The sequence below is a fragment of the Diceros bicornis genome, chromosome 12, assembly GCF_020826845.1.
Source record: "Diceros bicornis minor isolate mBicDic1 chromosome 12, mDicBic1.mat.cur, whole genome shotgun sequence".
NCBI classification, from domain to species: Eukaryota; Metazoa; Chordata; class Mammalia; order Perissodactyla; family Rhinocerotidae; genus Diceros; species Diceros bicornis.
In genome coordinates, this window is record NC_080751.1 from 14,583,008 (window position 1) to 14,595,025 (window position 12,018).

Genomic DNA, 12,018 nt, shown 5'->3' on the forward strand with positions numbered 1-12,018 from the left:
TAGCCCCCTCCACCCTCACTGCCAGCAGTCTCTGCTATGTCACTGTGGTCTCTACTCAGCACCCTGGTCTGGGGCCCTGGCTCTGTCCTCCTCGTTCTGGTCTTCCTGCTTAGACTATGTGTGCGGCTCTGGCATAAGTCTCACCTTTGGGACCTCCAGCACTGCTCCACCGATCTGACTGGGAAGACGGCAGTGGTGACTGGGGCCAACAGTGGTGAGTGTTCCTCCCACCTTGTCACCTCACTAGGGACCTCAGCCCCCAACAGCCCCAACAGGGAGGGCAGGGAAGAGGACTAGCACCCACTGTCAGCACCCTTGTCCATCCCCTTGCCCCATTGCCCTCCAGTCACTCCCCAGACTAGCCTGCTCTGAAGCTGCCCTCCCACAGGCATTGGGAAGGTTGTGTCCCAGGAGCTGGCCCGCCGAGGGGCCCAGGTGATCCTTGCCTGCCGTAGCTTCGAGCGTGGACAGCAAGCCCTGGCCGAGATCCAAGCAGCTTTAAAGTGCCACCACCTCCTTCTTGGTGAGGTGGACCTGAGCTCCATGGCGTCCATCCGGAGCTTTGCCCGTTGGCTTCTGCAGGAGTATCCTGAGATACATCTGCTGGTTAACAATGCTGCAGTCTGTGGTAGGTGCCTTAACTTTCTTCCCCCAAACACATTTCAGTAGCCTCCTTTCTAGCTCAGGGACCCCAAAACAGGCATCTCCAAAGCCTAACCTGTGCATCCTGCTGAAACACTCTAATTCATACACTACCGTAAAAAGCCTACCTTCAGTTACAGCCTCAAACTTCATTGCCCCCATCTTTGCACATACATGCTCCTGTGGCATTTTTACTGAACCCCAGTATATCCCCCAGACCTTGTTTCCTATCGGGTAGTCCCTCCATCACCCACCACCTGTGTTCTTATCTCCTCCCAGGATTCCCCATGACGCTTACCCCAGAGGGCCTTGATCTCACCTTTGCCACCAACTATATCGGGCCCTTTCTGCTCACAAATCTGCTCCAAGGTAAGGAAGGATGGGTGTCTGCCTTCTCTGCTGCCGCTGCTTCCCCATACCCCTGACATTTTCATGGCTTACTGTCTCCCATGGCCACCTCCTTCCCTTTGGCACCCAGCTGCTGCTGAGCGATGATCCAGTCCGCCCTTGCTGCACACAGCAGGGGAACCCATCCGGCACAAGTCAGGAATAGGAGGCTGGTAATGGAATCAGTCATCTCAGAATACAACCAGCAAGGGGATATAAAATCCCACCTCTCCTTCCCCTAGCTCCGAGTTCTAGCCAGATCAGTAGTCACTCATCTCAACAAATACCTCTCAAGGGTGGACTAGGCCACTAGAAACACAGAGAACAAGAAGACTGACTTCCTGCTCTCAAAGAGTTCAGGATCCACCAGAGATGTGGATGAACACACCACTGCCTGAGATCCAAGTCCTTTGGCTTTCTGATTTTGTAATCTTTTCTGATGAAGGAGGTTTGAGTTCCTCCTGGGCTGTGGTGGGGGGTGGGGGTGCGAAGCGGATGGCAGGCACCTTCTTCCTAACATTTTCTCCTGGGTTGTGTAATAGCCTCTTTAAAAGAAAATCAATTTTTTTTTGGTCAGGTAGTACATCCAAAGTACAAAACTGAAAGTATACAAAAGGGTATAGGGTAAAAAAAAAGTCTCCTCTCCTTGAAAACCAGCCATTTATTCCCCTCCTGGGAGGCAACTATGTTGCTAGGGTCTCGTGTAATCTTTAGTGGCAGATTACATTAGCCTCAAATGGAAAGTGAACAAAGAGCAGGCAAAACTGCATTGGCAAGTCTGAATGCTTGTTCCCCTTCCCCAAAATTGTAACATGCTGCAACACCCTGTCTGTACCTTGCTTAGTAATAGTTTCTTAAACTGTCTTCTCTCCTGTTTCCCTCATCTATTCTCCCTTCTGCCATTTCTAGAAATCACTTTTTACCTTATTACTTTCTTGCTTAGAATCCTTTGAAGGTGCTCTACCCTTTACAGGATAAACTGAGTCCCTTCTCTCCACTTACTAGACCCCCTGCTGACTGAGAGCCTTACCCTTGACCCTTCCCTAACCCACACCCTCTTCTCTAGCCAACAATCTGTAGCTCTTCGACCATGCTCTGTTTTTTACCTCTGGGTGTGCTTTTGCACATGTGGTTCCCTCTATCTGGAATATTCTTTCCCACCCCCTTAGCCTGGCTAACTTTACTTCATCTGCCAAGACTCGGCACAGATATCGCCTGTGCTGTGGCTCCTGCCCTGACACCTCTGCCTCCCCCAGGTGCACCCCCCTTTATGGGGCTTCCTTAGCCCCTTGTATACATCTCTGTTCCCGCACTGACACTGCTCCGTGAGGATCAGTCTCCAGCTAGGCTCTGAGCCCCTTTGGTCTTTACACCACTATGTCTCCAAGTTTGGGGTCCGTTGTCCCCTTTAAGAATAATTTTCTTAAATTATTCTATGTCTCCAAGTTTGGGGTCCTTTGTCCCCCTTAAGAATAATTTTATCTCCAGCAAATTTTGGCTAAATACTACCTGCTCAGTTTTTTCCTTTGTGATTCTTAACTTAAATGTAGGGCTCAGAATAGTTTTAGCATTTTGAAAACAACACTGTAAATTCATATATGACAACTACTACTTTTCATGCTTCATATAATCCAGACTTTTTTTCATATAGTTAGGTACTCTATTTTTTTTTTAAGATTTAACTTGTTCTATTGATTGTAATTTTATTTTTGTTCCTTTGGAAGATAGTTTTTTTTTTTTTTAAACACTTTCCCAAGTATCTCTACACACATTTCTTTGCCCGCAAACCTACCATCCTTATGTCCTAGCACCTATCTTGATGTCTGCCATAATCCAGGGGCCTAATGAATATTTGTGGGTTGAAAAAGTGAATGAATGAATGCTTTCACCATGTCTCCAGCCTCTCCTTCCCTTCTTTGCCATCAGTCAGGTAAAACACAAACAAGGATCAATTAAATTCGCTCCAACTGGCGAGGAGAAGAAAAGCAAGGTAAAACTCCACACGCTGAAATAAAAGAGGAGGAAGAGCATTAGGAAAGCAACTAATGAAAATGAAATCTCTGTTCACATTAAGCTCTCTTGTGCCTACCCCCTGTGCCTGGCTGGGGGGCCCACTGACCCTCTCCTGAAAGCCCTGGATGGGCCCTGCTCTCCTGGAGAAGCAGGTTGGGCAGTGGGCATGGGAGTTTACCCCAGGACTTGGGTTGAAGGATTGTGGTCCTCTCTCCACACAGGGGCCCTCCAACGGGCAGGGTCAGCCCGGGTGGTGAATGTGTCTTCCTTCCAGCAAGCACGTGGGTACATTGATGAGGGACATCTGACAGGGGCTGGTAGACCTTTGACCTTCAACCAGAACTATTACTGCAGCAAACTGCTTTTGACCTCATTCACTGGAGAGCTTGCTCGGAGACTTCAAGGGACAGGTAACTGCTTCTGACACCCCCTACTCCTCCGCTCCCAACCCCTCACGTCTCCTCCCAACATGTCTTGGCCATAAAATACTCCCAGTATCCCCCAAGCCAGCTGTTAATCTCCTCCATTTATCATCTGTGCACCCTATATTTCTCTCAACCCCATCTTCACATCTACTTTTCAACCTTTTCCAACTCTCTTATCACCCACAATATCCCTCTCCTTCTAGCATTTTCCAATATCAACACCATCCATCACGTTCCTCCTAAAGTTCACCCAACACTTTCAAATACTGATGTCTGCGTACTGGCTGGGACACCACCATTCATGTGGGTTATGGAGCACTGGCTTCCCTGGCAGCACTCCCACGTCTCTGGTCACCTCTACCCAACAGACCCGGTAGGATCCTCCCGTCATTGCACATCGTAGGCCCACACTTAACTCTTTCTTCCTAATATCCCCCTCTCACTTCACTTTGCACTGTACTGTGTCTCACCCTCTCAGGTGTGACTGTGAACTCTGTGGACCCAGGTGTTGTATACACAGAGATCATGAAGCACTTCTCTTGGTTTTACCGCTTCCTTTTCTGGCTCGTCAGCTTCTTCATTAAGGTGGGTAGAGGAGGAGCTGGCTAGACCTGAGGAGGGTGGGGCAGGGCTCTGCTTCTCATGTGTCCTTAGCAGACTAAAGCCTACCTGGCGTGGCCTTCTCCCCTTCCCTGCCGTGTCTCCACAGGATCTCAAACAAGGTGCAATCCCAGTCCTCTACCTGAGCTTGGCAAAGGAGCTGGATGGCATTTCTGGAAAATATTTTAGCAGTTCTTGTGTGATAAGTCCTCCCCCTAAAGCTGCTCAGGATCCTCATGTGGCCCAGAGCCTCTGGAATGCCACAGTCCAACTAATAAACCTAGACAAGGTGGACTGATCCTCTGTGACCCTTGCCCTAACTTGCCACCCTCCCCCTGACTCCTAACCCTTAATCTGATTATGCCTTTTGTTTGCTGGCTCAAGGATCAATCACCTAGTCCAGTATAAAGACCTCTTCCTCTTCCTGTTGACTCAGTGACATGAGAGCGCAGACTGGCCAGGGGACTGCTTCAGCCTCTACTTTACTGCCACTTCTCTGATGGAAGTGTTCATCCCTTGGGCGCTAGGATCTCTAAACCTACTGAGTCCCACATTGTGGTGACGGGGAGTAAAACTCCTTCCAGTGGGTATTATAGGAGGAGAAACTTCTGTCTGTTCCTCTTGATTCCTAGATGTGTGCTTCCTGTCTTTGGGGGAGACACCACCACACAGTGTCCTCTGCATTAAGGCATATGCCGTATCTTGTAGGACAGCATGCCAGCTTCACAGGGTGTTGTCTCCCAGCTGATACGGTAACTGAGCCTGCAGATAATCATTCCACCATTCCATCAACCAGCTGCTCCTGTGATGCGTCATGCAATAACACCAGTGAATTCTGGGAGTCAGAGCCCATTGCTTTTTTTCTGGGGTCTTTGTTCATCTACATAAATTTTGGAATCAGCTCTTCAAATTTCACACACACACAAATCCTGTTGAAATTGCACTACATCCACTGGGAGGATTGACATTTTTATGATATTGAGTTTTCCTGACCATGAACAAGATATTCTTATATCTATTTAAATCTTCTTAATATCTTTACAAAAATTTGAAGAATTTTATACACAAAGATCTTACACAAGTTTTACTATATTTAATTTCAGGTTCCTTATTTTTTTGCCATTGTAAATGGTATTTTAAAATTTGTATATTGATCATATGTCAAACAACTTTATTAAGTTATCTGTAGATCCTTTTGGTTTTTCTACATAGAAAGTCACATCATCTAGGAATAATAAGAGTTTTATGTCTTCTCTTTCAATTATTATAACTTTTATTTCTTTTTCTAGAAAACCTTAGTTGATTTTCTAATATTAAACCAACTTTGCATTTCTGGAATAAACCCAACTTGGTCATAGTGTTATTTTTGTATACACTGCTAAATTTAGCATACTCATGGTTTTTTTTTGTGAGGAGATCAGCCCTGTGCTAACATCTGCCAATCCTCCTCTTTTTTTGCTGAGGAAGACTGGCCCTGGGCTAACATCCGTGCCCACCCTCCTCCACTTTATATGGGACGCCAACACCCCATGGCTTGCCAAGCAGTGCGTCGGTGCGCGCCCGGGATCCGAACCCGCGAACTCTGGGCTGCCACAGCAGAGCACGCGCACTTAACCGCTTGCACCACCAGGCCGGCCCCTAGCATACTCATGTTTTTGTTTAGAACTTTTTAACTGTGTTCATAAATGAGATGGGCATATTCTTTTCCTAACTTCTATTGCTGTTGTCTGGTTTTGCTGTCATGGATATATTCATTTGATAAGATGAGTTGGGGATTTGTGTTAGTCCAGGGACGTCATCCGAGAAGCAGATACCAAGTTAGGATTTAAATGTACAAGAAATTTGTTAAGGGAAATGGCTGTGAGAAGCTGGGAGATCCACCAGACTGTGATTTAAGTCTGACCCGGAGTGAAGCAGAGAGGGAAGGAAAGAAGATTGGTTGGCAGTATCTTGGAGTGAAGTGGGATTTTTTTCCATTTTTAAACTTCCTCTCTCGTTTTGAAAGTATACAATCTATTTCCATTCTATAGTGGGTTAGTCTAACAATTCTAACCTGCATATTTAACTTAACAGTACATTTAATTGATATCTTTATTCTTCTTTCGAGCAATACATAGATCTTAGAATTCTTTAACATTAATCATTCCCTTTGAACTTACATGCTTTTGTAACTCAATATTTTAATTATATTATTTCATTAATCTCACAAATCAGATATATTGATATTATTTTAAATAGTTGATATTTGTGTAGATTTACCCATATGTTTAATATTCTCTGTGCTTGCTCTTCTTTCTTGTGTCTCAGATCTTCCATCTGGGATTATTTTCCTTCTATCTGAAGTGCATCCTTTAGAAGTTCCTTTAATAAGAATTTGTGGTAGACAGAATATTAGGATGGCCCCAAGGTACCTGGCAAAACGGATTTTGCTGATTTAATTAAAGTCTGCGATCAGTTGACTTTGAGTTAATCAAAGGGGAGATTATTTTGAGTGGAACTGATCTAACCAGGCGAGCCCTTTAGAAGAGTTCAAACCTTCCCAGAAGTCAGAGAGATCCTCCTGTTTACCATGAAGAAGCAAACTGCCACATTGTGGAGAGGGCCACATGGCCTCTAGGAGTTGAGGCTTCAGTTCTACAGTCCCAAGGAACTGAATTCTGCCAATAACCAGTGAGCTTTGAAGAAGGACCTGGAGCCCAGATGAGATTGCAGTTCTGGATGACAACTTGATTTCAGCCTGGTGAGACCCTGAGCAGAGGACCCAGCTAACGTGTACCCAGACTCCTGACTCACAGAACCTGTAAGATAATAAATGTGTTCTTTTAAGCCACTGAGTTCTTAGTAATTTCTTATGCATAAAACTAATATGGGATCTAATGATAGTAAACTTCCTCAGTTTTATTTGTTTGAAAATTTCTTTATTTCACCTTCATTTTTGAGGGATCATTTTGCTGGCTAAGGAATTATGGGTTGACAGTTATTTTCTCTTATCTTTTTAAAGATAATATTTCTTTGTCTTCTGGCTTTCATTGTTGCTATTGAGAAATCAGATGTTAGTCTAACAGTGACTTTGTGGGGAATCTGATTTTTCTCTCTTGCTCCTTTTAAGATTTTATCTTTGTCATGTTTTTCTACAGTTTCATCATTATTAATCCAGATGTGCCTTTCTTTTTGTTTATTCTGGTGGGAATCCCTTGGATTTCCTGAATCTGAGGATATATATTTATCCTGCATTTCTCTTTAAATACAGCCTCTCCTCCAATATCTTTCATCTCTCTTTATGGAATTGCAATTAGATAAAGGTTGGACCTCCTCACTTTATCTTTCATGTTTCTTCTCTTCTATGTTTTGCTTCTTTTTATATGTTAAAGCTACATTTGGTTCATTATTTTTAGATCTGTTTTCCAATTTACTAACTCTCTTCAGCTATGACTAATCTTTTGTTTATTCCATACAATAACTTTCTATTACAATTATTTTACAATTTATATTACAATTTTATATTACAATTATTATATTTTTATTACTATATTTTATAATTGGTTGTTTTGCCAATCTACCTAGTCAATTTTTATAATCTCTTGACCCTTCCTTATATTTTAAATCCTCCATGTTTTTAAAAACATATTCATTTTATATACTGTAACTCAAAATTCCAATATCTGTAATCTTTGCAGGCGTGAATAGTTTATGGCAGCTTGTTTCTTTGTATGTTTAGTGACTTTGATTGTATGCTTCTGGTTCTTGGAACTATAGCTGTAGGAATTATTTAAGGCCTGAAATTAAAGTGCATTCCCTCAGAGAGGGTTTACATTTAGTTCAGCCAGGTTCCCGGTAGTACTATACCAACTTGGGAGCACTTTATAATTTTTATTTATTTATTTTTCCCCCAAAGCCCCAGTAGATAGTTGTATGTCATAGCTGCACATCCTTCTAGTTGCTGTATGTGGGACGCGGCCTCAGCATGGCCAGAGAAGCAGTGCGTTGGTGCGCGCCCGGGATCCGAACCCCAGGCCACCAGCATCGGAGCACACGCACTTAACCGCTAAGCCACGGGGCCGGCCCAAGGGAGCACTTTAAATTACATTTTTGTCTTGGGATTTTTTTTTTTTTTTTTTTGCCACTCATGTGGTATACATTCTGGCCCCAAACTTGTGTGAGTACCAGCTTATTATTTTGAATTACCAGAGAGGATTTTTCCCACTACATTCAGAACCAAGGATGAGATAGGCTTTTATCTATACTATCGCCCTCTGTGAGGCACTTTTTTTAAGTGCACTCTCTAGTGGTGTTACTCTTTGACTATCCTGGCTTTATGTGTCAAAGGGATAGTTTTCCGTTCCAAAGGTCTCTACTTAACCCCAGATTTTGTCTTCTGTCCCTACTCATGGCCCTTTAAATACAGGTTCCAGGCCACCAGGGGTTGGTTTGGCAAACACTGGCTCCAATGATCATCAATGCCTTGGGATTCATAATTTCATATCATCTCTAGCTTCTGAGGAATTCCCTTACTTTCCCACCAGTTCATTCAGGAAATACAAATAGATGTATGTGTGTGTGTGTGTGTGTGTGTGTGTGTGTGTTAAATGTTGCATCCAGCATTTTTAGTTGCACCATATCAGGTGGAGTTTCTGTGATATTTAGTCCTCTGTATTGCCAGAAATGGAAGCATCTAATTTCTTCTTCCCTCCCTTCCTTCTTTCTTTCCTTCTTTTGCATTTGGGTAACCAATTGTCCCAGCACCATTTGTTGAATAGTGTGTCTTCCCCCCACTAATCAATAACACAAATTTTGTCATATATCAAATTTTCATGTGTATGTGTGTTTATTTTAGTCTCTTTTCTGTTCTAACGGTCTATTTGTCGATCCCTACATCAATACCATATTGCCTTAATTACTATAACTTTAAAATAAACACTACCACACACCCCCCCAACTGTGTTCTTTTTCTTCAGGAGTTTCTTGGCCTTTGCTTTTCTCTACAAATTTATTAATTTGTTGTCAAGCTCCTAGAATATCCTGATAGGATATTGATTGGGATTATTTCAAATATATAGATTAATATGGGATAACTAACTTCCTTATGACATTAAATCTTCCTGTTCATGAATGTGCTATATCTCCCATTTATTTAGGCTCTTTAATGTCTTCAAATATGATTTTATAATTTTGGAATGTGCACATATTTTGTTAAGTTTATTACTAGGTGCATCAGTTTCATTTAAAATATTATATTATTTAACTTTTCATTGTTGGTTATAGAAATGCAATTGATTTTTTATATTGATTTTATATCTAGCCACCTTGCTAAATATTTTTTTATCAATTCTAATAATTTTCAGATTTTTTTGGCATTTTTTATATATGTCATCATATCATCTGGGAAAAATGACAGTTTAATTTCCTCCTGTCTAATTTTTACGTCTTTTATCTCTTTTTATTACCTTATTATAATAGCTATGTCCTAAAATACAATATTGGTTAGAATCAGAATATTGGGCATCTTTGTATTTCTGATTTTAGAGAATCTAATGAGATCTTGTATTCCTTAAAGAGTCTGTATCTGTTTTAACAAAAAGTCTCCACTTGTAAATATGGTTTTCCCCGTGATTTCTACAATAGAACTTCCATGGTTCTAAGTCTCCACTGTAAGAGTGACTTTTTGTGGTTGTTCTGGTTTATCCTATTTTGTAGATTCTTCTTATTACACAGTCTTCAAGGTCCCCTGAGGGACCCTCCTCACGCTGTGCCCACCTCTGCTTCAGAAAGAAATGGGGAGGAGCAAGTCTGGTTCTCCATGGGCCACCTTGTCTCTTACACTCTGCCTCTGTGTGGTAATAAGCCAGGCAGTGATAAATATATACTAGGTTCTTTCCTAAAAGGCCAGACCCTCTCATAAAAGTATAACAAAACAAGGGGAAGAAGGGTTGAAGTTCTATCTCCAAACTGTCCAATATGAAAGCCGCTGGCCACAAGTGGCTATTGAGTACTTGAAATGTGGCTAATGTGACTGAGGAACTGAATTATAAATTTTATTTAATCTTAATAAGTTAAATTTAAGTTTAAAAATGTATATTCAATCTAGTTATTGGGAAACTTCTAATATGTTTGAAACAAGTTGCATATATGAATCTATTTCTTCAACTGTAAATTGTATGAAATTTAAACCAGATCAAGTATTTCCAATGAAAATTTACCATCTGAATAGAGATGTGCTGGAAATGCAAAATACACATTGGATTTCAAAGACTTAGTACAAAAAAAGAATGTAAAATATCTCTGTAATATTTTTATATTTATTACATGTTGAAATGATAATATTTTTGGTATCTTGTTAACCTTAATTTCATTTGTTCCTTTTTACTTTTTAAAATTATAGCTACTAGAGAGTTTAAGATTATATGTGTGGCTGGGTTATATAAAATTTAATTTTAATAATTTTTCCACAAAAAAAAACTCTTTAAAATTTATTAGCCTACATTTCAGTTCAAGACAATTTCAAAACTTACATGTTATTTCTGTTGGACAGTGCTGCTATAGCTAATCCAGATGCTTCTCTCTCCCACATCTGTCCTCCCCCATACGTGGCTTTGTCACCTTTGATTTGCTTTCTGCCTTTATCCAGTCCCCTCTCTAAGTCTCTCAGCCTGAAAACCACCCCCTCCTTCTGTGAAACTGCATTCCTTTTCTCAAGAGGAGGTTTTTCCCTCTTGGTTCCTTCCCATGATCTGGAATGCCTGGGATTCCACCCAGATGAGCACAGATGTTCTTCTCTGCTCAGCATCACAGATTGGGAGGATGGACTCCAGTCATGCAAATCAGAGTTTTGGGATCCTAGAGGTCTCGTTCAGGTTCTCCATCACAGGGAGACTCAGGCTGGCACCTATGAGAAAACACATGGGGAAAGACAATATTAATTTTCCTTGAAGACCACTCAGGCTAATCCAATGTAAAAGAAACAGTGTTTCTCCTATTAACACGTCCTGCCCTTTAGACTCAGTGTGACCCCTTTTCATGGTGCTAAGAAGCATTTGGGTCTTTCCTGTATCCCCACCCCCATTCCACTGGAGGCCTGGCAGCTTCACATGAAAACTCAGCACATCTGTTAAATGTTGTTAAGCCACTCAGAAGGATGGCTCCAGCTCAAATAAAAAATATACACTTAAAAAAATTTTCAAGGCAGATCGATATGTACTATATGGACAACCTCCAAGATATATTGTCCAGTGGAGATAAAAATAAGGTTCAGAACAGTGTGTCTTGGAAGCTGCTGTTTGCATCTAAACTGCTTGAGTTTTCAGAGACTGCTTCCAGTAGTCCAACTGCATCAAGAGTTGCTTTGGGTAGAGATCTTGGGGATGGGATGACTGGGAGATATACTTATGTTTAAAAATATGTGCATATTCAAATGCCAAAAGGTGGAAACAACCCAAATGTGCATCAACGGGTGAATGGATAAACAAAATGTGGTATATGCATACAATGGAGTGTTATTCAGCCTTCAAAAGAGAAAATGCTGACACATGCTACAACATGAATGAACCTTGAAGACATAAGCCAGACACAAAAGGACAAATATTGTATGATTCTACTTATATGAGGTATTCAGAACAGTCAAATTCACAGAGACAGAAAGTAGAATGCTTGGCACCAGGGGCTGGGGTGAGGGGACAAAATAGAGTCAGTGTTTAATGGGTACAGAGTTTCAGTATGGAAAGATGAGACAGTTCTGGAGATGGATAGTGGTGATGGTTGCATAATAATGTAAATGTACTTAGTGCCGCTAAACTGTACACTTAAAATTGGTAAAAATGGCAAATTTTATGTTATACGTATTTTACCACAATAAAAACGTGTATACAGTGCCTTTTAAAACCTTTAAATTTATTTTTTATACCATTTCTCTTTAATTGAAGGCCATGGAGGCAATTTCTACTAAAATTATAGATGT

At 41.5% G+C, this 12,018-nt stretch overlaps 1 protein-coding gene across 1 annotated transcript; it reads left to right on the forward strand.

The window, feature by feature from the left end:
* The first annotated feature begins 21 nt into the window (after window positions 1-21).
* On the forward strand, window positions 22-5,068 carry LOC131411820 (retinol dehydrogenase 11-like). Its single transcript, XM_058550895.1, has 6 exons — window positions 22-214; window positions 389-628; window positions 922-1,011; window positions 3,264-3,452; window positions 3,946-4,052; window positions 4,177-5,068. Exons 1-6 carry the CDS (start codon window positions 37-39, stop codon window positions 4,363-4,365), a joined length of 993 nt encoding a protein of 330 aa, XP_058406878.1. The 5' UTR covers window positions 22-36; the 3' UTR covers window positions 4,366-5,068.
* The last annotated feature ends 6,950 nt before the right edge of the window (window positions 5,069-12,018 follow it).